The following is a 27,179-nucleotide window of genomic DNA, read 5'->3' on the forward strand; positions in this document are numbered from 1 at the left end:
TCTAGGATGTTATCCATTAGGGAATTCTACAGTGCTTTTTAACACCTATTCTGTTGCTTATTTAAGTCTCTAAGATTTGCCTAAGATACTAAGAGGTTAAGTGATCTGTCTGGGATCAAAAAAATCATGTAACCCTGTGGTCACACGTGTCAGAAGTCTAACCTCAAGATAAGCTGTCTATCCATTATGCCATTGTTGGGTCTTCATATCTCATACAAAAGTTACTGGCTTTTAACTGCTTTAATCATGGAACCATCAAATACTCTTGCAAACCCAGTCCACTTTCTAATTATCAGGATAGACAGTCATGGACAAGTCATGAAATGTACTGCTGAATAGGCTATCCATGCTAGTAAGATCATAGATCCAATGGAGTATAAGCATGAAAAACCTTCAATTTCATAAATAAAATACTTATTTAGCTTGGATAAAAATGGCAATAAAAGTTAGTATGTTACTGGGGAAACAACACAAAGCAAGTCATCAGACCATGATAAATAAGATTCGGCTCAATCATACACAGATGAATGACCTTAGCCCTTCTCTGGAATTGTTTCCTTCCACATTTCTAAAATGAGGAGTAAGGACCAGATGATCTCTAAAAACCCTGAGTTCTAAAATTCTTCTTATTCTATGGTAATTTGATTTTTTTTAATGTTTTATTTAATATATTATCAACATAGCTAGTGAAGTCCTATTTGTATAGTGTGTATGCTCCTGGGCTCTCAAAGGCTATGCTAACAGAGGACAAACTTTGGCAAGTCCATTGTCAAACTAAAAAAGATAATGGGATATTAGATTCAGAACTATCAGGAACTTCATAGGAAATCTGCATGGCCTGGTCATTGCATCTCTTTGTCACCTTAGGAGTAGCCTAAGTTATGAATGGCTCATTACCAGATTGGCCACAGTGTGCAGAATTATTTTGGCCACTATAACTCTTAAGGATTATGTAGTAGGTTCTCAGCATTGGAGAAAATATCAACCAAATAATGAATCCCCAAATTACTGAAATATGTTTAAAAAAAAAATGGAAGCTTTTAGAGTTTTAGAAAAAGGCTATGTGCTTTGATGTTACTTAAAAGTCTAGTAAGAGCAGTCATTCCAATTAATTTAAATGCTATAATTTTTCATGGAGATCAAAAATTATAAAATCCATTTTTAAAAAAGTTAAATTTTATTTTTATTTATATTTACTATCATTAGAGAATTTTCATTTCTCTATAGATACTATGCTTCTTTTTTCAAGCAGAGAGGTCTTGTTTTCCATAATTCATTTTTTCCTGAAAAGTTAGATTAACATCACACAATACTAATTCTAGCATGGATTTCAGAAAGGTTATATTACAATGACATGACTTTAAAGTTAAAGAAACTGAGGTCTAGAGATGAAATGAAGATTAATATTGCATAGCTAGTTTGGGGAAGCCTTGAAACTAGAACCAAGTCTCCTAACTATTCTTTCTAGTGTACTATGTAAGCTCAGGAAGGTCATATAAAGTAAACTGTAAAAACAGAATATCTCACTTGAACTATCTTCTTATTATATCTTTGCTCTTTCTAGCAATGAATGGAAGCATTCTTAAAGTTAAGGGGAAAAAAGAAAAAAATGGAATCATATTACAAAAAACAGGGAGAATAAAGTTAGTTCATTTTTGTCAAAGGTAAAGAACTCCTATAAAAATAAATGTCATCTCTTAATATATCAGATATATATTTAGATTGTGTTTAATAATCTCTCTACATGTCCTATTTTGAAATTTTCCCCCTTATATTAAGAAAACAGGGTGGGCAGCTGGGTAGCTCAATAGATTGAGAGCAAGCCTGGCTATGGGAGGCCTAGGTTCAAACCTGGTCTCAGATACTTCCTAGCTGTGTGACCCTGGGCAAGTCACTTAATCCCCATTGCCTAGCCCTTACCACTGTTCTGCCATGGAACCAATATTTAGTATTGATTTTAAGATAGAAGGTAAGAGTTTAAAAACAAAATAAACAAACAAAAAAACCAGAATGCTTCTTGATACTATAATAATTTCAATTAAACAGACAAAGCTATTTATTTAAAGAGTGTGATATTGGAAACTTGGGGGTTCTTGAACTAATTTTGAGGTCCCTGATCTAAACTTCCTGTGCACATTTAGGGCTCTTTCAAACTACATTTCCCATGATTCCTCTTGTGTAATCAGGTAGACAGGAAGTGTATTAACAGTGGAGAGAAGATATAAAAAGGAAGTGCCTGGAAGGGCATACTCCCTTTTCTGGCTGAAGCAGCACAATGGTGGAGTTATAGCAGGTTTTTCAAAAATGACTTTCAGTATGGCCTGTGGCTTTATTTTTCTAATGATTTCCAATAAATCCTTTAAAACCCTAATATTTTTAAATCTATCCTTTTATACTCATTTTATTTCTTACAAGAGAAAGCTACTTTTAGATTATCTGGTTTGGTTTGGAGAAGGTTTGTTTTCCCTTTCAAAAATGAATGTTTGCCCACTATTAAAGGATTTGTTTTTTGTTTATTTGAGGGATTTTTTAAAAATTTGTTTGTTTTAGATCAGTGGTTCCCAAACTTATTTGGCCTAGATTGGCCCTTTCCAGAAAAAATATTACTTAGCCAGAAGTATATTACCCCCAGAAATTAATTTTTTAAAAATTTTAATAGCAATTAATAGGAAAGATAAATGCACCTGTGGCCATCGCTGCCACTCTGGATCACTGCAGCACCCACCAGGGGGCAGTAGCGTCCACTTTGGGAATCAATGTTTTAGATGTTTCAATTTCATCAATAGAGAAGGGTAAATAACAGAGAGAAGGACAGATTAATCAAAAAATACTGGTTACTTAAAAAAATAATGACCTAGAAAAGGAAGAGATGAATTCAGAAATTCTATACTACTGTCATAATCCACATTTTCTTTCAAATTCAATATACATTTCAAAACTAGTACCATAACCATATTACTGTACCTCAGTGACAACACCTGCAGCTATAGTAGAACCACTGTAACGCAGCATAAATCTCCCCAGTTCTTTAAAGTCTTTGTATAATTCAAGAGCAACAGGTCTTTGTGTTTGTAGTTCTACTAAAGCATTCTGGCCTTTAGTCAACAACCTGCCAACAAAACACAAATGATATGTCTAAATAACTCTGGATCAATCATAAGAAAGATCTCAAACATATTAAATGCTAATTTGCATAGATTTTCCCCAATGATTTATACAAATACTCTCAGCATCATTATTACAATGCCCTTTCTTCAGGGATTATAACAATTAGGGTCAGCTTTAACATTTACAGAGTGCTTTTATCTAAATTATGGTTTAGAAGCATAAAGAAAAAGTGATTGTTCTAATCTAGGCTGGGTTCTCCAAGAACAAGTAATGCCCAAATGAGTCATTTTTCATTTTTCAAAAATATGATTCAAAGACTTGAAGAACAGGAGAAAACCAAAGATAATTTATGTTTATTTCAATAAAGTATCTAATAAAATCTATTATGACATCATTATGAACAAGATGAAGAAAGGTAGACTAGTTGATAATAGGTAGGAGTATTCAAAATCAAATAAAATGATTGATTAATGCAATCACATTAACTGGAGGCCAATCTGGTGCACTGCCACACAACACTGTTTTTTGTTCTGTTCAACATGTTCATTAATTTAGATAAGGGCCCAAAGATAAAAAGGCATATGTTATCAAATCTTTAGATGACACAAACTTTAAAGTTTTTTAATAAGCTGAATGTCAGAAGCAATATTTAAAAATAACTATAGATTTTAAAAGCAGGCGAAAACTAACAAAATTACATTAATCTTTTATTTCAAGTCCTACAATTAGAAAAATTGTCTTCTGAACCCTGGAATAAAAGGCTAGCTTAACAAAGTAGAGAGCAGGAGTAGGCATGGCTTAAGAGTAATTTATACGAAGATTTAGGGTTGCTTTTTTTTTAAGTTAATTTCAAGATTAATATTAGCAAATAACATGACATGATTGCCAAAAAAAAACCTAATATAGTCTTACAATACATCATTAGGAGTACTGTCTAATTTAAGAGAGACCCACTATACCTTGTATAGGTCAGACATTGATTAGGCCATTATGTTTAAGTTCCTGCATTACACAAAGTAAATGAGAGAGTGAACTCCATATCACTGGATATAGCAAAGAATAGTGGAATGACCTATCAATTATTTTTCAATTCTAATGCTTTATTATTTAAAACCAACTACAAATACCAGTTTCTATACTTATTGGTAAGCTTCTTTCTTTAAAGTGATATTTTCTCCAACAGAAAATACTATGTTTTTCTCATATCATTCTAGAAAAGTTTTCAGGTCCAGTGGATTTGCTCTAAAACAGGAGAAGGATATGCTCCCAATTCATGGAGTGATTAAGATTCCCAGGAAGAGCAATTCTTGAGTTTCTGATCATACTTGAGGATGAAACTTCTGCAGAAACTTGATGTTTGTAGAAAAGACACAATCTAGGACTTGATTATGAAAGGAAATAATCTATTATCTCTTAAGAATAACATGTCTTCAGAGTACAAATTTTATTACTAAATAACTACTCTCTCCAAAGTGGAACTTTATCTTGACAGCAAATAGGGTATAACATGTAGCAGACTACCAGGGGAATGAAGTCAAGCCAAGAATAGTAGTTAAAAGATTACAAAATCTTATTCTTCAATAAATGAGTCAGGTAGCTTAGAAGGAACGAGGACGATATATAAAGAGAGAGACAGAGAGAGATTGTGTGTGTGTGAAATGTGAATTCTGCTGGCAAGGAAAATTCAATTCCATCTGAAAAATTAGTGATAATTTAAACATTTTTATTTTAACACTTAATATAGGAGCAGCTAGGTGACCTGGAGCCAAGAGAGAAAGACCTAAAGATAAGAGGTCGTGGATTCAGACATTTACCTATCTGTGTGACCCTGGGCTAGTCGTTTAACCTCAACTGCCTACCCTTTACCACTCTTCTGCCTTGGAACTAATGCTTAGTGTTATGGAAAATTAATACTAAGTTGTTGTAATTTTTATATGAGGCCTTTCTTAAACCTTGGGTTTTAAAGGTCAGCCTATTTATAGGCTAAAGTAATTTACTCCCAGGCCTATGCTGGCTTTTGTTAGAAACAAGGTAGAAACCTGCTCTTTACTTATCTGTAAACAAGAACTCTCTTAAGTAAGAAAAGTTGGCAAGCTCTAGCATCCATGTTGGACTACAGTGACCCAACCATGGGCTAGCAGGACAGGGTCTACTAGCTTCCTTCCTTGTACAAATGAAGAACCACCCCCGCCTAGGATGAAGTAAGTAATGAGGGAGGAGTTGATGTCTCTAAGTCTACCTCCTCAGTGTCCATTTACCAGTCAGAAATGTCTTGAGATGTCCAGGAGAGGAATTGAGTGGATGGTCAAAGGGACAATATGTTGACCTGTGCAAGAGAAGTTTAGGCTCTTTTGTGTCCTGCTCTTTTATCTCAGCACCAGTTTGGATTGTGGAGCGATTCAACTGGCCAGTTTGGACTATCTTGAGTGGTTGATTAATAAATTAACTTAAAATTAAGAACTACTGCCTCTTGAGAATTTCAGTTGCTAAAGTATTAATTCTAAGGCAGAAGGTAAGGGTTTTAAAAAAATACTTAATATACAAGATTTGGTTCCATCTAACACTATACACATCCACAGCCTATACTTAGAAATAATCAATATATGGAATCTATTTTATTAGTATTCCCAACTATATAAATATTAATGAGACCATACTATCATTTTTTAAAAATTAATGAGCATATGGTTTCTAGAACTCCTGCAGATGTATTCTATTTACCCTTATAGAGCAACACTTTTTACATCTGACCTCAGATACTTCCTAGCTGTGTGAGCCTGGGCAATTCACTTAACCCCCATTGCCTGGTCCTTAGAAGTCTTCTGCCTTAGAATTAATACACAATATTGATTCTAAGGCAGAAGGTAAGGGTTTTAAAAAAAAGAGCAACACTTTATAAAATAACCTAATTCTAAAGTACTGGTTACATTACTTAAGAGTATTCTACATTGTTAAACACTCACTTGGGTCTTTTCTTTGTGACCTCACCAGTGCTTTTGTGTAGGATGCTAATCAATCTTCTGATGGTAGCAGGTTCACTTACAGTTTGATAGTGTAACAGCACCTAAGATAATAATTGAGGAACAATTAAAAATATATAGCATCTTATTCTATACAATACATTTTGGCACTTGGTCAATCTTATATTGTTCCCTCATTGTTTGAGGTCGGACAGTTTTGACTTCCCTAACAAAACTAGAAGCTCCTTGACAATGTCAGATGTTATAATACACATACATACATGTGCGTGCACATGCTCATTCATTCATTCATCTGCCTACATATTCAGTGTATATACAGTAACATGCTTTATCTAGCATTCTTATAAAATTAAACCACAGAATAGTGGAATTTTAGAATTTAGAACCATCTTGGAGATCTAGCCTTCATTTCATCAAATTAGAAATCATGACTATTCTTAGATATCTTGACTCCCAGGCCAGTGCTCTTTTCATTCTATTTTTTTGTTTTCTCCTTATTCAATGAATATTTACTGTGCAGATGGTATTGTAAAATACATGCAAAACATCACACTTCCTTGCCTAATCCATCTTCCCCAAAGTAATCAAAAGTCTAAATGGGTTGTAGGTATATATATTGTGGGCCCAAGAAGACAGTGAAATCCATAAATAGAGATTCTTCTGACCTGTAGCAAAACAGTGTCCTTTAAATGATGTGCTTTTCTGGACTAGGCAGGGTACAAGAAGGAATACTGAAGAAGTAGAGAGGAATGATCATAGACCCTGAATGTGGCATCAAAAGGATACCAAAGTCATGCAAAATGTTACACATAAGTGACTTTCCAGATAACTAGTTTTACCTTTTTAACATGAAAAAGTTGCTTTTCTTACAGCCTCTCTAAAATGTATCAGATATATCATCTCATTCTTACTAGAGAGCCCATTGAGCATAAATTTAATTAAATTATAATTTATTAAGCATTATTGTGCAGGATACATTACTGATGACTCAGACTCATATTCACATCAATTAGTGCAATATGCTTCAACACAATGACATCATGAGCCCCTGAGTTGTGCTGGCTGTTTGCTCCCAAGGTAAAGAGATCCAGATTATTTGCTCTGTCTTTGGCCACTGTTATTTCTCAGAATTTCTCAGAAGTTTCTACCAGAAACCCCCGCCTAACTCACTGTTCTCTCCCCTGTCCATGCAGCTGATACAACACTTTTCTTAAAGCAAAGGCCTGACCATGCTAATTCTGTTGCTCTAAAATCATTAACCTCCTTCTGCCTCTAGGATGAAATACAAACTCCTCAGCTTGTCATTTTTTAAAAAACCTTATCTTCTGCCTTAGAATTTATACTAAATATTGGGGCCAAGGCAGAAGAGCAGTAGGGGCTAGGCAATGAGGCTAGGAAGTTTGGGGCCAGATTTGAACCTGGCTCCTCCTAACTCCATGCCTGGCTCTCTATCTGTTGTGCTATCTAGCTGCTCCTCAGCTTGTCATTTAAAATCAACTACAAATGGGTGATTTCATACCAATCCCTATCTCACATGCTACATTTCAGCCAAGCTGGTTGATCTCATTTCTTGTCCTCCTCTGCCTTCCCGCAGACTGTCCCGCAGGCTGTCCCTCCTGCTTGGGACGTGTTCCCTCTCAATCTCTACCACTTGGAATCCTTTGTATTCTTTAGACTTGGCTCAGGTGCAATCTCCTCTGTGAAAGTTTTTGCCCTCCATCCTTATCCAACACCCAACTTCTCTTCTTCCAATTGTCTTGCACTTATCTGCCTGTGTATATGTGGCATCCTCTCAGAAGACTATCAGTTCCTTAGGACAGAGATTTTCATATTTGTCTTCATACCCCTAGCACTAATGCAGGATAATCATGTAGCAGGCATTTAGTAAATTTTATTTTAATTGAACTTAAAGTCAACAGATTATGGAAAAATTTAGTCTGCCACTGATTTTCCATGGCAATTTAAAGCAAATCATTTCACTTCCACAGACTTGAATCAAATTTGGATAGCAGATCAGAGAGGAAAAATTGCTCACAAGGTCAAAACTGACTTGCCTGAAAGAGCCAGAACCAGGAAGTGGGTAGCAGGGCCCAGGCCAGATGATACAATGGCCACTTCCTGGTTCTTTCTCAAATATATAGCTCTAAAGAATTTAGAACATGACACTTGAGGGATTATTGTGTAGCTTAAAAGAAACACAGGCCCTAATCCAGGTAGAAAGCAGAAATGGTTTTCTAGTGAAGAATGGATTTCTAAGATAGAAAATCTCTACGATGAGAGTTGGGTATATACTATTGCCCAAAACACACTAGGTTAGCCTGTTGCTTCTTAATAAAAATATCTTTTTATCTGAACTCAATCAGTGTAAAGTACACTTTTTTCAGACTTCTTTTTTTCTAATTACAGAATCCCCCAAATGAAAGAGACCTTAGAGATTATATAGTTCTACCTATATCTTAACAAGAACTCCCGTCTACACCATCTCCATTAAGTACTCACTAGGCCTATTTAGAAAAATTCAGGGAACCAACAACCAACTAAAGCATTCCATTCTACTCTTCAATATCTCTATTAACATTTTCCTTACAATGATCAGAACCTGCCTCTCAGAAACTTCAATGCATAGCCCCTATGTTTTGTCCTTGAAGGCCAAACAAAAAAACCTAATCCAAACACCTGAAGAAGGCAACTGTATTTCCATTCCCCCTATCTGTCAACCTACTACTTACTCTAAAACCAGGAGAAAATTATGAAATAATTTGATTGTAGATCTCATTTTCTAAAACATATTTCTCATCATGGTATTTGTGTATCTGTATATTCTCCCTACTAAACTATAACTTCTATGACAATAAGGATCAAGTCTTAGCTATACTTTGTAACTTTCCTGTTCCTAAGACAGTGTTCTGCACTCAAAATTTCTACTTAACAAATACTTGTTGAATTTATCACTGAATATAAATTTTGTACCTGCATATGAATATTTAATGAATATTGAATTAATACTGATGCATAATATTCATATAGCATTTTAGAGATCAAAAAAGGCTTTCCACATAACCAACCTATGGAACAGAGTAGTACAAATATCAGATAATTAGTTGACTTGCTCAGTACCATGCATCAGAGGTTAGGTAGCAATGCCTTAACTTAGCCTATAGTCTTATGATTCCAAGATTAGGGCTCTTTTAACACTATAATAAATTGGAATTTGATTAAGCTGTACTTTAAAGCTTTCATTTCATGCCTAAGAAACTACAGCAGACAGGAAGACAGTATTACTATTTAGAGTAACAAATGACCTCTCCATGGCCTTTATTGGCAAATAATGCTGTGAAATGCAATCAAGAATGTTGCATGAGTAAAAACATTTAGTAATTTCTCCACCCTTTTCACTTACAGGATATACCACTTTCTAAGAATGAGTTCAACACCAGAGATAAGTAACTTGCACTTGCTCCGTCATCAATTTGTCAATACTGAATTTTTCGAAGTTTCTTATTATGATAAACGCAGAATTTATTGAAATTTGCCTCATCACAAATATTTTTCAATGGCAAACAAAAATATTTTCACCCCATTTTTTTTGGAAACTCTGTGATATGGGACAGAATTTCAAGGTATCATTCCTGAGCCAGGCTCATCATTTATAAACACATTTTTCACTAATTACTATAATTATGTAGGAAATATTTAAAGCACTAAAAATTGAATTTTTATTAATCTCAAAGACCTATATCTATATATTGCATATATATACATAAATACACACACAAACATACATATATATATATATACACACAGAAGTAAATTATGAACATAGCCATGTATATTTTCTTCTTTACTCTCAAATTACAATCACTAATTTGGAGAGACTTAAAGATCTAATAATATTACAGCTTTTTTTTTCAAATATATTTTAAGTGGTGATAGATTTATTTATGTTTTCAAAATAATAAATAATTCAATCCCACTGAAAGAGGTTTTTATGATATGTGAAATTTGACTTGTGAATAGAGTATGGGGAAAAAATTATTAAGGTAGAAGAAACCTTCTAGAAAAGTATCTGGATTGATTTTCTATGCTATGAATATTAATGTAATCCTTGAGAGACAATAAATTTCCAAAGAAATGTGATAATCATAAAATACAGTTTCTATAATATTAGCAACTTTTTGTTTTAAGAAAAGACTGATTTTTTAAATGTTATTTTTTAATCTAAGAAAATTTTACTTTTGATGCTTGGATTTACTGAGGACATATTTCTCGATATTACCTTTCATTTTACTATGTAGCCTTTGTCAGTTAACATTTATTAAATGCCTACCATATGCTATTGTTACAAGATCATCATGCATACCTTTTAAAGACCTATGGCAATGTCAGTTGTACCTATTAATATATATGCATATATAAGATATTTCTGCTTATTCACTTAGTCAAATGCCCTTCACATTTTCCATCTCGAGAATCTGCCTGGAATAAACTTGTGAACTAGCTATAAGCAATTAAGATGCTACCTTAACTCACTTCACTGTGTATAATCAACCACTACAATCAACAAAGAATTTGTTTCACAACTGACTCCCCTGCCATGACATAAGTAGCCAGTAAATCCTATCATAATTCTAATGGTTACTGAGAAGAAAAATAATCAGCTGGCCTCTAGTCAGTAGAAAAAGTATCCCTGTAATTTTCCTATTGTGAATTTTTCTGTGCATGTTGATGTCACCTACAGTAAGACATTTTCTGAATGATACTTTGGTTTTTTTTTAAAGTTAAAACTCCAAGTTTTAGATTTTATTCTCTATTATAAAGCAATAAGGAAGTTATTCTAAAGGGCTTACTCATGTAATGTTGGTTATTTGGCACAACCTGAAGTAACTATGTATGACATTAACATAAAACCACCATTGAAATGCACAACATCCCTTTAGATTTAGATGATTCTTCAAGATTTTAAAACTCTGGAAACCTTTTTTCTGTTCCAACTCCTGAGGGCATACATTTTAAAATGATGTTTCCTTAATGGTAAATTCTTCCATAAGCACTTCAAACAACATTTCAGTTTAAATTCTGAAACAAATTTTTGGTGTAACTTATTTCATGACTATGGAAGAGCTACTATGTGTTAAGAATTATATTAGTTTTTTTACTTTTATATTGGCTAAAAATTACTTTGTAAAGTAAAATTTCTAAGACAATAATATGTTTTAAGTAAAAAAAGTATATTTCAAAACTTACAGGGAATCCTTTAGTGATGGGAATTTCAATATTAAAGATGAGGATTCGAGCTCTGAAACGGGTACAGGCTTTAATGGGTTCTTTGGGACCACAGAAAATACAACCAACACTGCAAAAGGAGATAAAAGACATATTTGCATGTAGTGGAAATACCTTTCAATAAATTCAGTTTGGTTTACAAATAAAGGTTCAGCAGTTAATTAGGGACTTTTTGTGAATATGTTGTTCTAGTTCAGGGTCAATGTGGTTTCTACATCAGTAATCTTCATCATTTTCTTACCTTGCAAAACCCATTCAAAAGAATGTGATAAATCTGTCCACTCATATTCATTACTACTGTTTTAACTAGGCAAGGGATTGTTAGTCTTAAAAGACCATTAGAACCAAAGTCGTTGTTCACAGTAAATATGAAGGCAGCCAAATATTATCCCCATCCCCAAATGAACCACTGTATAGCAAAGTATCTGTAGGTCTTTAGGCTCCATATTCAAGACAGCTTAATTCATTTTTGCACTCACTTGATTTTGATGATATCCATACCAACCAAGGTGAGACTAACGTGATCTCCTGCTGCAGCCCAATCAACTGGTTCATCATGTAGCATGATTCCTGGAAATGATTAAGAACCAAAGCATAAAGTGAAATACCTAGACACTGAGCTATAAACAACCAAGGGATTTTGGGCTGTTTAGGCCTCATTAGTCATTACTCATCATTTTCAATATGAATGGCTAAATAGTAAAAAGTTTGACTGAAAGTACTAAGGAAAATATTTCCTCTAGACTTTACTATGCTAAAATACTACCTTAGACATAACATGACTTTTATTTGACCATAAAAGGCCATATTCTCCTTATCTGATAAAGCTTTTAAGTTAAAGTTTTATACATAATGGTTAACAGTTCATCATCATTTTTAAAGACAGAAAAAGGCTTATGTTGCAACATGAAGCAATGTTATGATTAGTCTGTCATACAAAGGCACAGCATGTCCTTCCCCAGAAGTTTTTGAAAGCAAATAGATAGTTACCCTGCCTTGAAATTTTCCCTTAGGCCTATATCTAGATGTAGGGAACAAAAATAACTAGAAGGTGTACATGTAAAAGCATATTTGTATACAAATAATATCGTGGAGAATATTATAATTAAATTTCATGATTAATATTGCCTGTTAAGTTTTTTCTGTTCCTTAGTTTCTCACAGACTACTCTGCTTTTTGGCATACAGCTAAGGCAAGAGTATATCAAACCAGGGAAAAGGCAAGGAAGGTGAAAAAGGTCACTAAGAATCTTGGGGAAACACTGGTAAACCCAACACAACAACATCCTCTAACACTACAATTTAAAGAAACTAAAGTAGGAATTTCACTGGCTGGGAACATTCTCCTGTCCAGAAGAGACACCGAAAACAAAATACTTTTTTAGTATCTTTCGCAGTTTCATTTTTTATGTGATTGGAAACTTTAAATCTACTAATTTATTTAAATTTATATTACATAAAGCAAATATCTGGTAAGAGAAAAGCATTTAGAAATTTAACAATTCTTTATGTACTTGAATTTAGTCACTTTTCACTTACCCTTCTCTTTCCAAAGGCAGCTATCATCCCAACCAAAACTGATTTTCACTATCTTTTTCAAAGGCATAATTTTGAATCATTAATAGTCACTTAATTATAAACCTTTAATAACTTAATTTTTAAACAATGATATTTACGCCTTTGTGACACAGCCTTGTCAGGAATGGGGACAAAGTTAAATTACATTCCATTCAGGGGCCTACAACTTGGTAATGTGATCAAGATAAGTTTTAACTGTAGATTTCACATTGCAAAGTATAATTAATAATACAAAAATTTTGGAGAAAAATAACTTGTCCTCTTATTATTCTGAGATGATTATTTTACACTTTCATTTTAATTAGAGACCTTTCTGACTGAAGTCATGTCAGCAGTAGACCCTTATGTAGAGGGATATCATTTATATATCAAAATGTTTCAAGAGTAAATTAATGAAAACTAGGTATGATAATTCAGAAAAGTGCATAGGGTCTAGAATTATCGGGCTCCTCAGAGGTCTAGTCTATCTTCTTTCTTTGCAGGGATTTAGGACAGGGACATTAAGAGATATGAACTAACTTGCTCATTCCACCTCTCCCTCTGTCTTAAATCCCCTTCACCCTCCCTGTAACCTTCACTCCCTCCTCTTTTCACTTCCTTCTCAGGTCATCACTCATGCCAGAGTATGCTCCCCTCCCTCCCACATCTTGTTCACCTCTACATGCCTTTTTTTCTTAAGTCTCTATTTTCACTTATCCTATCAAGGATCTTGTCCCACCAAGCCTCAGCCTTCACTTGTATTCAAATACTGCTGAATAAAGTAGAGATGTTATGTTATATAATTTCAACAGGCCCTTTCACTAAAGCAAAGCAATTCTTTTATACCCCCTGAGTGACGGGCAAACTGTTTAAAGAGGGGGCCAAAGGAAAGGAAATGCTCATCTCTCAGTCTGTTTCTAAGGCAACTCTTTTGAAGTTTCATTGTATTATATCCTACTCATTGTATTCATCAGATTAGGAATAATGTCATACGGCCAGATGGAACATTTCAGGGGGCCACATCTGGCCCACAGGCCGTAGTTTGCCCATCACTGCCCTAATTGATTCACTATCCCATTGATAGCTCCTCTGAACCTTGCCATTCTTCCTCAAACTTCCCATAGTTCTCCCTTCCCCAACCCTTGCAGTTGAAAATTTCACTGAAAAATGAGGCCATCTTCCTTCATTATGGTATAAGTTCCTCTCCATCTCACATTACTTAGGTGTCTACCACTACTACCTCCTTTACCCTTGTTTCACATAAAAAATGGTCTTTCTCCTTGCCAAGGCAAACCCTTCTATATGCATAATTAATCCCATTCTTTCATGTCTTCTCCCTTTGTCATACTCATTTTCTCACTTATCTTTCACCACTCCATCTCCCTAACTACTTCTGTCTCTATAGGTTGCTTCCTTATTGCTTATTAGCATATGCATTTCTCCTTCATCTCCCAACTTCCAAGAATACAGTACAGTGTAATGCACAAAGAAATTAATTGGTAGATATTTGTTAAATCAACAATTAAGAAATGTGCAATGACTAAGGTCTGCACAGTAAAAGGGTATGCTCATATTGATGAGATCTTGTTTACATCAGAATAACAGAGAAGCAAATACGGAATGATATGATATGTCCAAGATCACAATAGCTCAAATCTTCCACCATCTATTACTGTTTTTTCAAGTTTGACTTTCTTTTTACCTGTACATTGAGAACTTCTTTTTCTGACTATATTTTAAATTATAAGATCTCCCAAATGAGCACTGTAGGTTTAAAGCATAACTTTTTTGCCCAGGTCATTTTTTGAAGACATTTTTCATGTGCCTGCTTAGAGTGGGATGCTCTTGAGTTCCTTTATTTTGAACCTATCAAACAACTTTCATGGTAAGCTAAGGTCTTTTTGTGAATTAAAATTCAGACAATATTCTGTCAAGAGTTTTTGGATACCTAAGGAAAATGATATCTACTATAGTCCTTTTTTTATTAATCATCACATTTATGTCTTGATTTAAAGAGGACATATTTCTCTATGTTCTTCATAAACCTTTAACACTTTTGCTACTTGTGCTTTAACTCTCTTCTAGAAATATGAATTATGAGTTTATTCTCCTGACATTTGTTGTCTTACCAAGCTTTTACTCCTGAAACTATATTCATGTTTTACTGATTCACTGAGAATGAAATCTAAGTAACTAAAATCAATGCATTTTCAGTTTTGAGTTCAATCTAAGGTCTGGCTAATTAGTTGGAATCCCTAAAGTTTGGGATTTATCATTCAGTATAAATTCCTGCTTTAAATGTGGAAAAACAGATTTACCTATAAATAATGCCCTTTAAGTTCATGCCATAATGCAAGAAAAGAGAGGCATGAAGAGTTAAAAAAAAAAGAGAGAGTAAGAGAATATTCAAATCAACCTACTGGTCTTAAATTGATTTTTAGTTTCACATGTGCAGTTTTTCTGGAAATTCAGATTTCTATTAAGGTGACTTGTAGTGCCTTAATAAATCTTAGGATACTTTTGGGCACATTGTAGTAAAGAAAACTATAGATAATGGTAGTAGGAAGAAAAGAATTTTTAATATATCTCCAAGGTCTTCTAAGATTCTAAGGTGCTATTCTCAATCTTGTGATAACTATTTTAGTCTTGTTCCTACCTCTAGTACTTAATTTTCTGAATGATAAAATATCCAAGCAGGAAAAAGATGGGGCAAGAAAGCTGTAATTTTGGTTTTCTTTTTTCTATTTTATTAATTTTACTTAGTAACTTCCTCAAAGTTGAGTTCTGTTATCTCAGCTGACATTTAATAACTACATATAATCTTCCAGGAATATGTTATCAAACATAATGAACAAAAAATGAAATGCATAACACAGTCTACAAAACTAATTATCTAATCAGATCTAGTTTTGTGTATACAATAGAGGGCTTAAGAATAAGAGGAGAAAAAAAAGAAAAGGTTGATTTAAAAAACTATATCTTTTAAAGTTAGCATCTCTAAGTCAGCCGAATAAGCTGTGAAGAATTCTAATTCATAAAGTAAAAAGACTTTGGGATTATTGTGAAAATGAAATGAGATTAAAAAATGGAAAGTATTTTATAAACATTAAAGTGGTAAATAAATGCTATCTATTATTATTATTATTACTTAAAGTTGAGGGGGCAGCTAGATGGCTCAGTGTCCTGAGAGCCAGGCCCAGAAATGGAAGGTCCTGAGTTCAAATCTAGTCTCAGACCTTTCCTAGCTGTGTGACCCTGGGCAAGTCATTGCCTAGCCCTTATCACTCTTCTGCCTTAGAACCAATACACAGTACTGATTCTAAGACAGAAGGTAAGGGTTTAATAAAATAAAATAAAGTTGAAGGCTCCCAAGATAACATTAAATATATATACTTAAAAGTCTGAAAAATAATTTTAAGTATATTTAGACATTGTTATGCAAAACTAAATGGTAAACAGAGAACCAAGGTAAGCCATAAAGAGAACAATGTAGACAGACCCTAAAAGGAGGGAGAGAAGTTGATACAAATTTATAGCACATCTATCCATCTTTCAAAAAGTTCTATAACTTACAATTCCAACCCTCTACACAAATTCTGTGGCACATTTCTCTAAGCTGTTACATTACATTAACAATGACATGTAATAATCTGTCTTGCCACTGGGTGTCAGGAGTCAGGTACAAATACAGTTCAAACTTCTACAAATAGTACATCCTCTCTCAGCCCTACACAAACCCAGTTTAAAATGACTTGGGAGGGATTAATATTTCTGAAAATTAACTCTTACACAGACTATTGAAATCAATGTCACAGAAAATTCTGACACAATTATAAAGCCACACAGACAGTCACATCAGAAGAAATTCGTTTAATGTTTTCTCAATTTAACTTTGACAGTTAGTATCATTTTGACAATGAGTTACAATTTCAGTACTGGTTGTTTACTCTTTGGTCAATAATTTGCTACACAGAATCTGCTTTCTCATCATTTAGCAATAGAAAACTCTGCACAGAGATGCATACCTTTTGCAGTACAAGTTTCATTAGGAGGCATTGCAAGCAGTCGGTCACCGGTCTGGATATAACCAGCTTCAATTTTACCAGTCACACAAAATCCAGATCCTTGATCTGCAAAATGTCAACACTTTTAAATGATTTATATTCAAATAGCATTATAGAATATAGATATATATATACGTATATGTTCTATTACCTAATCAGTAAAAGGATGAGGGTGAATAAAATGATCTTTAAGATTCCTTTATAATTCCAAATTTCTAAATCTATTCTCTCATCTCCTATGAATTTATGGAGTTCAAAGGAAATTATTCATGTTTAAACTATTCAAATTTTATTTGAATTCTGCCTTTGTTATATGTATTCTACTCATTGTACAGACTTTTCTTTTTTTTTCTTTAAATCCTTACCTTCCATCTTAGAATCAATACTGTATACGTGTTCTAAGCAGAAGAGTTTGAAGGGCTAGGCAATGGGGGTTAAGAGACTTGCCCAGGGTCATACAGCTAGGAATTGTCTGAGGCCAAATTTGATCCCAGAACCTCCCATCTCTAGGCCTGGTTCTCTACACACTGAGCCACCTAAAGCTGCTCCCCTTAGGCTTTTCTTAGAACTGGCAAAATAGTAGTTAAACTTCAAGTACAGTCATGCATATGATGTTTATTTAAAATTATCAAAATATTGTTTTATAAAATCAATTTCCTTATTCTTTAGTTTTCACTGAAAAATTACTTGAAATAATTCTTAAATAAGTGAATATGGTACTTTACTGAAGTTATAACAATTCCATAATTCAAATTAATTCATGTTTCTTAAAATTTCTTTCCTTTTGATTGTTATATTATTTTAACTGACATTATAAATATAGATACATATATGATCTCCAAACCATTATAACTCCTTCTTCCAAAAAAATCATTCAACTAAACACTTTAAAATAATTTGTTACAGAACAAGTGATAGGACAAAGACTTTGGAGCTGTCTCATGTAGTAAAAAGAATACCACACTGGGAATCAGGAAACCTAGGTTCTGGGTCCTCAACTACCGAGTCCCTGTACTTTTGCACAGTCACAACCTCTTTGGCCCTTCTCTTGCTCCCACATCTAGATATTAATGTCTATTATTCTAATTTTTGCTAATAATCTTTCAAAATGATCTGTAGGGAATATATTAGATGTTATATTCAGTTTTTCTGTTTAAAGTTTAGCATTTTAAAATTCAGCAATAATGCAAATGATAACTAAATGTGTCCAAAAAAACCCCCAATGCTCAAATTACATTTTCATATTTCTGTTATCTCATTTATTTGACACAGACTTCATAGAATTAGCCTTCCTTTTTAGAGTTAGCCTTCCATTTACATTTAGTTTCAAAGAGTGGTTACAAAATGACAGGTGCAACTCTGCTATTACCTGAACAGGAAGACACTACAGCTGTGCCAGAAAGGCAATTTCAGTCTTAGGTAGAAGATATTTTTGGTTAAATACAAGGAAAGCATAATCTAGACTGTGAAAGTATGAATTTATTCTTTCAGGCTATTTTTGAAATAGGAATTACACCCACTTCTTTTTCTTCTGAAAATGAGAGAAGCATCCTGAGAACATTAACTACAACTATCCAAGACTACACAGAACTAGAGAGGAGGCTGTGAAACTAGAGAATGAGCATGTTTTCATTGTGCCCAACAATAAATACATATGTAGCAAAGGATAAAAGTTCATTAGTTCCATTATTTTTCTATCTGTAGATATAGAAACATGTAATTTTAAAGTTTGAAGAGGCCTTGAAGGTCATCCAGTTTAATGGAGAAATACTTTTTTATTTTTCCCTTGTAGATGGTTGTCTAATTTCTGATTAACTTCTAAAAATAGGAAGAAAGCATAGTGGATAGAATGCTGGACCCAGCGTAAAGGAGACCTGAATTCAATTTCTATCTCTAACATTTAGTATTTAACCACTGTTCGCCCCAATTGTAAAATATGTCTAATAGTGCCCACCTCATAAGCAAAGGATAAAAGTTCATTAGTTCCATTATTTTTCTATCTGTAGATATAGAAACATGTAATTTTAAAGTTCGATAAGGTTGTTATGAAAATCAAATGAGAAAGCAAAGGTCAAAGTCCTATGCAAACCTCAAGGCACTATATAAAGTTAGCTCTTATCATCACTCTTATTATTAAAAAATAAGGAGAGTCACTAATTTGCAGGGTAGTTCATTCCACTGCTGACCAAGTCTATCTAGTTGTTATCAAATTATTTTTTATACTGTACATGCTAAGCAGGGGTATGATCAATCTTTTCAAATATTTGAAGGCTTAACTGATGAAGAAAAAAAAAACTTGTTTTATATTGTTCCATATGATAGATCTAGAATCAATGAACCAAAATAAAAGAGAAGACGACTTCTGCACAACATAAAAAATAACTTAGTCATCATTATATTCTGGAGAAAACTGATTCTCTAAAAGACACATCAATTACTTCAAAAGCAAAGTTTAAGCAATCCCTCTCAGTTTGGTATCATTTACAGATAGGCATAGCCCTAATAACAATGTGTCACACTGCTTTTTTTTTTTTTAATGTTTTCAAATCTTTACTATAAAGTTAATAAAATTACAAGTATTTTAAGTAATAAGTATGTTGTGAGAAAATAATCAAATTTTTTGAAAAATATTACTTACCTTTAAAAACATCAGATACACATAATCTAAACGGTTTTTCAATAGATCTTTGTGGAGGCTTGAAAGAATCTGGAGGAAGAAAGATAAAAGCTTTAAAGATCTAAAAGTTCTAATTTAAAGATATCTTTCTTAATAATAATATTAAATTTCTACTCTATTAAAAATAACTTTTTGTTAAGAGTTCTAAAATAATAATACAGAAAGTGCTGTCAGAAAATTTTACTTACCAATTTGTTCTAACAAACACTGTCCTTGATACCATTTTGTTAGTTCACTTGATTGAGATTTTGTAATTAGGTTTTCTCCACTGAGACCACTTGTAGGGATGAAGGCCACATCACTTTCCTGTTTACAAAGAGGACAAATAATGATAAAAAAAATTTATTACTATTAATTTTTAATTTAATATTGAATTTATTTTTTTAGAAAGGTAAGATATATTTTCACAGCAGTGGTGAAAAAATTAAGATCAATGGAAAAGAAGGCCTTTCGGCCTTACCTAGTCTGAACACTAGTAAAAAGTAAGCAACTGCCTTGAGTCTTTTTTCACCCTTTGGAGAAAATACCCCTTTCACTATACTTCCATTACCTGAGCGAATAAATCATCTTAAATGTTAAAAAGTAAGGACATTTGAGAGCAATGATTTATTTTATATCACTACTGAAAGGGGCGGTGATCAACTAAAAACAATTTCAAATGATCACTCAAACCTACTGAAAAATGTCCATAAAATGATTTCAGTTTTTACTTGACAACATATTCTAGTATCTTATAAGCTACACAGAGAAGAAGCCAGTTGAACTGGATAGAGGACCATGCAAGAGGGGTTGGTGATAATGATCCCTCCCTCTCCAAAAAAAGTAAGCAAAGGGTATCAATGAACAATTTTTTAAAATATATAATGAGAACAGAAGGAAGTTCAGAGCAAGAGACAGATAAGCTTAGAGGGCTTTGGAATTATGTTGATTTATGTAGATGAAATTTTGTCTAGCTGTTTTAGTACTGCCCAACTTTTTGTGAATTCATTTTAGGTTTTCTTGGCCAAGGTACTGGAGTGGTTTGTCATTTCTTTCTCTGGCTCATTTTACAGATGAGGAAATTAAGAAAAACAGAGTTAGATGACTTGCCTAGGATCACAAAGCTACTAAAGTGTCTGAGGCCACATTTTAACTCAGAAAGATGAGTCTTTCTTTAAAAACAAAATCATTTATTTGTTTATTTAATTTAGAATAATTTTCCATGGTTACATGATTCATGTTCTTTTCCTCCCCCACCTGTAGCCAGTGAGTAATTTCACTGGGTTTTACATGTAAAGATGAGTCTTTCTGACTGGCCTGGCACTCAATCCACTGCACTGGATAGTTTCATGAACTGAATGAAAGAACTAAACTAAACAGAAAGAATTAACAGAGAAGTGATAGCATCAAACAATGATATGAGAACAATATTAACCAGAAATACAAAATAAAATGTACTAAAAACCTGTATCATCTTACTAACTTAAAATGTCTAACTACAAAAGGAGGGGAAAATTTTTTTTTATTTTTTCAAAATTTGCTTGGGGAGAGGGGAAAAGGCAAGGTTTGGCAGGAGTAGAGGGGACAGACTATTATTTAATGCCCATTGTACACCAAATAAAACAGAACATAGTGCGCCATCATTTCTAGAACCAAATATAAAATTTTACTTGGCATTCAAAACCTTTTATAACCTAGACCCTCTGCCACCTCTAGTCTCTTTAATTCTTATTCCTCTCTACAAATTCTTCAATCCAGTGATGGTAGTCTCCTTACTATTTCTCACACAGGACACTACATTTATCAACTGGACATTTTCACAGACTGTCCCCTCATACTCAGAATTCTCTCCTACTTCATCTCCTTCTCCTGGTTTCTTTCAATTTCCAACTAAATCTCACTTTCTGCAAAAAGTCTTTCCTGATTCCCCTTAATACTAGTGTCTTCCTTCTTTTGATTATCACTAGTGTATCCCATATATATCTTTTCTGAATAGAATTGTTTGAATGTTCTCTCTCTCAATAGACTCCTCAAGAGCAGAGACTGTTTTTTTTTGCTTAATTAATTAACTAATTAATTCATTTATTTGTTTTTGGTATTGCTGGTACTGAGCACAGTGTCTGTACATGGTAGATTTTTAGACTATGTGGAGGTGTGTAGCTGAAAAAGGTGTGAAGGGGCCAGGTTATAAAAGGCTTTGAATGACAAACAATTCTATATTTGATCCTGAAGAAGAAAGAAGTCCCTAGAAATTACTGAATGGATGATGTAGAGAGAGGTTTAGCGCAATCAAGCCTGCATTTTAAGAAGATCAATATGACAGTTGAGTAGAAGACAAACTGGAGTGGGAAGAGACTTAAGGTAGAGAAGTAAATCCTCCCTGCCTTGATGTATTGAAATTTGAATTTTCATAATTAGAGCTTTATTCCTCAGGCTTACTCAGAAGTTTATTCCCCCTTAATTAAAATGTAAATTTGCTTGGTGGAGCTAAACCTCTAAGTCTCAACAGTTTAAAAATTTAATTGATTAAGTCTATCAGATCGCTCCTAGAGAGAAAATTTTACTAAGGAGTAGAGTGGAGAGTACCTAAACATACCAGAGTCTGAAGGAATAAGAAATCAAGTTTAAAAAAAAGGAGGAAGGATGCCAAAAGTAGAATCTAACAGAGCAAGTATTTTAAATCAAAATGAGAATACAAAATGTAAAAAACATTAGAAAAGATCAATGATATTGATTAAAATATAAAAATGTAAATATTTAAATGATCAGATCATTATGCCACATTCCCAAGAATATACTTTTTATAACATTAGACAAATAAAAATCACTTAAAGAAAAGAAAAGCTCTAGAATTGCAAGAGAAACAATGGGAAAAAAAGATCTAAAAAATGTATTATAGCTAGTTAATATTGAAACTATTTGATATGAAGTAAAAAGTAAAAAAATGAAACAGATAAGCAGTAGTCTAGGTTTTTGATAAACCAAAGAACACAAAATCATTGGGAAAAGGATTCTCTACTTGACAAAACTTATCAAGAGAATTGGCAGAAATAAGTAGTTTGGCAGAAATAATATTTAGAGTACCAGGTACCACAATATGCTGCAAAAAGGAACCTAAATATAAATAGGTCAAATCATTTGAAAAAAAAGTTTTTGAGGAAAAACAAAAGAAGGCACAATGCATTTACAAATAGAAGTAGGAAGTGAATCCTTAACTGCAAAAACAAAAAAACAAAACCACTTCTGAGACTTCATTTCACACCTATCAAATAAGGAAGATGGGGGGAAAAAAGTGGGGGGGTGTAGATCATCAGTGTTGGAGTAACTGTGGGAAGATAGGCATACTGAAATGCTACTTTTAGTGCTGTGAATTAGTCCAACCATTCTGGAAAACATTTTGTAATTATTCAATAAAACCATTGCTACCTTTTGCCCAAGCAATCCCAGTACTGACTGAGGAGGTCAAAGACAAAAAGAGAAGTTAAACAGATAAAATGATTCAGAGCAGTACTTTAAGTAGCAAAAAACTAAAAACAAAGGGAGTACTCAAGTTAATGACTGAGCTAATTATGGTTTGTGAAAAAAAATGATGAAAATAAGGAATACTAAGGAACATGGGAAGAAGTGCATTGACTTATTCACATTGAAATAAACAATACAGAAGAAAAATATACAAAATTACCTTACTATAACTGAAAAGAACACTAAAAGGAATTGAAAGTAAAATACAATATTCAATCTTAGTAATAACAAAACATCCTCTCCTCTTGACAGACAGGGAAAGGAGCTATAAGGGTAGAATTGTCAAATGTAGTGACTGGATTATTTTGCTTGAATGCTTTGCTCTGTAGTAAAAGAACTTTGCATATGTATTAACTACTACTGTGTACCAATTACAGTGCTAGACATTGTAATCTGAATAAGTCACACATGTCCCATATCCTTTCTAGTAGAGAAAACAATGCACAAAAAAAAACAAAAATTATAGTACAAAAGTGTAATGTGGTAAAAGGAGTTCAAAATACTTGGATAGTTTGGCGTGGGTAGGAAGAAAAAAGTGCTCTTACAGTTGAGAGGAGTAGGGAAGGCCAATAAAAGAGCAAATTTTCTTCTGTTACACATTAAATCAGATATAATTCTATTTATCTTGAAATATCAGGATGTTTTTTTTTTTACCTTTTCCATATTGCTGCCTTTTTATGAAGAAAGACAATGTGGGATAGCACATAGATGAATGGTCTGAAGTCATCTGTTCTCTATTACAACAGTGACTAATATACACTTGCCATACTATAGGGAAAAATAAACAAAAAACTTTAAAAGCTACCTTACCTTAAAACCAGCCTGCTTAAGGAAGTGTCCAAGTTTGCCAGTAATCTCTTGAAATCTTTCTTGCTGCCAATTAACCTGAAATAATATACCATAAGAAAATATATTTTGAGAATTTTTTCTTATGCAAGTTATAAATTTCTTTACTAACACATACATTGGAAATATTAAGAACAGAGGTCAGAAAACATGACTTAACTCTAGTAGTTATAAAATAATTCCCTCCATATTTTCATGAAAAATTTTAACATCACACTAAGCATTCATGAGAAAATATCACATGTAGGTTAAAGGAACACAGAATACCACTAAATTTTTTTAAATAGTCCTAAATATAAAAAAAGGCTCTCCAGCCAAACTGAGGTTATATAGTTGAGTAAAATGATAACTTCATTTAATGAGATGTCAGGACATTAAGAAACCTTTTTATACACTTTCAAATGAGAAAATGAGGAATGACAAATTAAAAAGGAAGAGTTGACTTCAGAAGTATTTCTTTTAGAATTAATAGCAAGGATTAAAAGAACTCACATGAAAAAAAGTTAGCGACTACCTGATCCATTTTATTAACTGCAACTGCCAGCTGTGTTACTCCAAGAGAACGAACCAAGAGTCCATGTTCTCGTGTCTGTCCTCCAGTCTCAAACCCAGCTTCAAACTCCCCCCTGCTGGCATCCACAACTAAAACAGCAACATCAGCCTGAAGAAGGAAGAAAAGATTTAAAAAAAAATTTTTTAAGCCCCAGCAAAAACCCCCAAAACATAAATTACTTGGTAGGTGAACTCCATATTGACAAAAAATTGCTGTGATACCTGGAAAGCAGTTTGGCAGAAATTAGTTTTGGATAAATATGATACACCATATAAAATAATAAATTCAATATGAACATGCAATCTGAAAATAAAGGATCACCACACACACACACACACACACACACACACACACACACACACACACACACACGACAGGAGTTTAATCCCTGTGTTAAGTGCAAGGAATACAAAAAGAGATAAAATAGTCCCTGCTCTGAAGTTCCAATTGAGAGAGATAATATATAATAAAAAAATTCATAAACAACATGTAAATACCTGGGATACAACAAGTAAACGGCTATGTAAAAGTAAGATATACAGAATAAATGAGATACTCAACAGGGAAATGATAAAGAAAGGGTTTTTATAGGAGGCAGAATTTTAGCTGGGATTTGAAGAAAGTCAAGGAAGCAGGAAAGGAGAAAATTCCAGACATAGGAGACAGCCAAAGAAAATGCAAATAATGTGGAGATGAGGAGCATCATATAAGGAATAAAAGGAATCTTACTGGACTGCAGAATATATGGGGAGGACCGGAAGAGTATGATGCAAAATGACTGGGAAAAATAGGATGGGCCAAGTTGTGAAAAGTTTTGAATGACAGAAGATTTTATATTTGTTTCTGGAGAAAACGAGAGTTCATTGAATGGGCTGGGGGAAGGGAACACAGTCAGACCTAAATCTTAGGAAGATCAATTGAGAGTAGAGTGGAAATATTTTTTCCTAATCCATGTTTTCTCATCTTAGTTGCATTGATTCTATTCATCCTGGTTCTGTGTTTATGTAAAGTGTAATAATAAGCACAGTATCCAGGATTGAGAGATTATTATATCACTTCTAAGGTCAGGATACATCTAAAATATTGTGTTCATTTATGGGATGTAATAATGAAAATAAATGTAATATGTAACAATCAAAATACTACATGTAATGTAGCACATTAAGATTTACAAGGTACTTTACATATATTGTCTCATTTGATCATCAAAACAACCTGTGAGATAAGATGCTTTTTAAATTCCCATTTTACAGATGGGGAAACTTAGTCTCAGTAAACTGGAGTGACTTACCCAGGGACACAGAGCTAGTGAGTATGTGCCTAATGTTGGATTAGAAACTCAGACTTCTGGATTCTGAGGTCAGGGCTTCATGCGTTGTACTTTCTTGCCTCTCTAACACTTCAACACTTTAATAACTACTTGAGCTCAAAGATATGGGTACAACCTCCATCATGACAGGTTAAGAGTTCATCCATGTCTCCTTGTCCTGGGCTACTCTTAACCATGTTCCCCTAATAGCCCTTCCAAAAGGCACTCAGTACACTGGAGGGCTTTAGATGGCTCTCTCATTGATGATTTCAGATGTGTTGTTTTTGGTCACGATTCTTAGAAAGCACAATGATTCTTAAATTATCTCTCCATCTGATTTCTATGTCATTTGTTTTTTTGATAGAAGATGCGATGAACTTTCTTCTATTATTTTAACCTTTTAGTTTTCTTCTAATGTTTCTAGTTATTTCATTGAGTCGTCAAGTTCTGTTAGGTCTATTCTAATTTTCAGGGAGGCTAAATTTTGGATAAGATTTTCCATTTTCTCTTCCAAACTATGTATTCTTCTAATTCTTTTCTCTATTGCTTTTATTTCAGTTATATTTCAATCGTTTGCCTCTTGCTTCATTTCTTGCAAATACTTATTCTCTAGTATATTTTTATTTTTAGGTCCAAATTCTTTTCCTCTCTTTTCTCACATAATTTCACTGGGAAAGCAAGAAAAACAAAACCTATTATAAAAATATATACTCAGGCAAAACAAATTCCCACATTAGTCATGTCCAAAAAAAGTGCTTCAATCTGTACTCTGAGTTCAACACCTTTCTCTGGAAATGGCTAGCATGTCCTAAATTGTGATTACTCATTATGTGAACCAGAGTGCTTCAGGCTTTCAAAGTTGTCTTTATAATATTGTTGCTTTTGTATAAATTGTTCTCCTGATTCTGCTCACTTCACCTGCATCAGCTTCTAGGAGTCTTCCCAGGTTTCTTCTGAAACCTTCCCCTTCAGAATAATAATATTCCATTATCTTCATTTATCATAATTTGTTCGGTCATTCTCCAACTAACAGCCAACCCTCTCAGTTTTCTATTCTTTGCCACCATGACAAGAAAATGCTATATTTAAAATTAAAGATGATTAATTTTAAATCTGTGACTTCATTATTTGAAAATAGTATATTTGGGGGGATGGTATTGGAGTGGAGAATTAAATGCAGACCTCAGGGAAAAAACTCAAATTTACCATTAATGCAGAAGTAGAAGTACGAACAATATTTTTCCAATTTTTTTTATCTATATAACAACAATAACAAACAAAAAGTATTTGCCAAGTATAGA

General features: G+C 33.3%; 1 protein-coding gene across 4 annotated transcripts in view; it reads right to left on the reverse strand.

Annotated features, from left to right (window-relative positions):
- HBS1L (HBS1 like translational GTPase) overlaps window positions 1-27,179 on the reverse strand; it is a 135,978-nt gene that overhangs the window by 1,589 nt on the left and 107,210 nt on the right. For 3 of the 4 annotated variants that reach the window (XM_044677040.1, XM_044677038.1, XM_044677036.1), the window contains 9 exons: window positions 24,531-24,677; window positions 23,981-24,055; window positions 19,858-19,975; window positions 19,631-19,699; window positions 16,954-17,058; window positions 11,852-11,942; window positions 11,334-11,442; window positions 6,072-6,172; window positions 2,956-3,109 (listed from right to left, as the gene is read on the reverse strand). In XM_044677040.1, the coding sequence (XP_044532975.1) occupies window positions 2,956-3,109; window positions 6,072-6,172; window positions 11,334-11,442; window positions 11,852-11,942; window positions 16,954-17,058; window positions 19,631-19,699; window positions 19,858-19,975; window positions 23,981-24,055; window positions 24,531-24,677 (969 nt within the window). Of the gene's footprint in view, window positions 1-2,955; window positions 3,110-6,071; window positions 6,173-11,333; window positions 11,443-11,851; window positions 11,943-16,953; window positions 17,059-19,630; window positions 19,700-19,857; window positions 19,976-23,980; window positions 24,056-24,530; window positions 24,678-27,179 lie in introns of those variants that run through there. The other variant, XM_044677035.1, reaches the window with a different exon arrangement.

The sequence above is a fragment of the Gracilinanus agilis genome, chromosome 4, assembly GCF_016433145.1.
Source record: "Gracilinanus agilis isolate LMUSP501 chromosome 4, AgileGrace, whole genome shotgun sequence".
In the NCBI taxonomy this organism is placed as follows: domain Eukaryota; kingdom Metazoa; phylum Chordata; class Mammalia; order Didelphimorphia; family Didelphidae; genus Gracilinanus; species Gracilinanus agilis.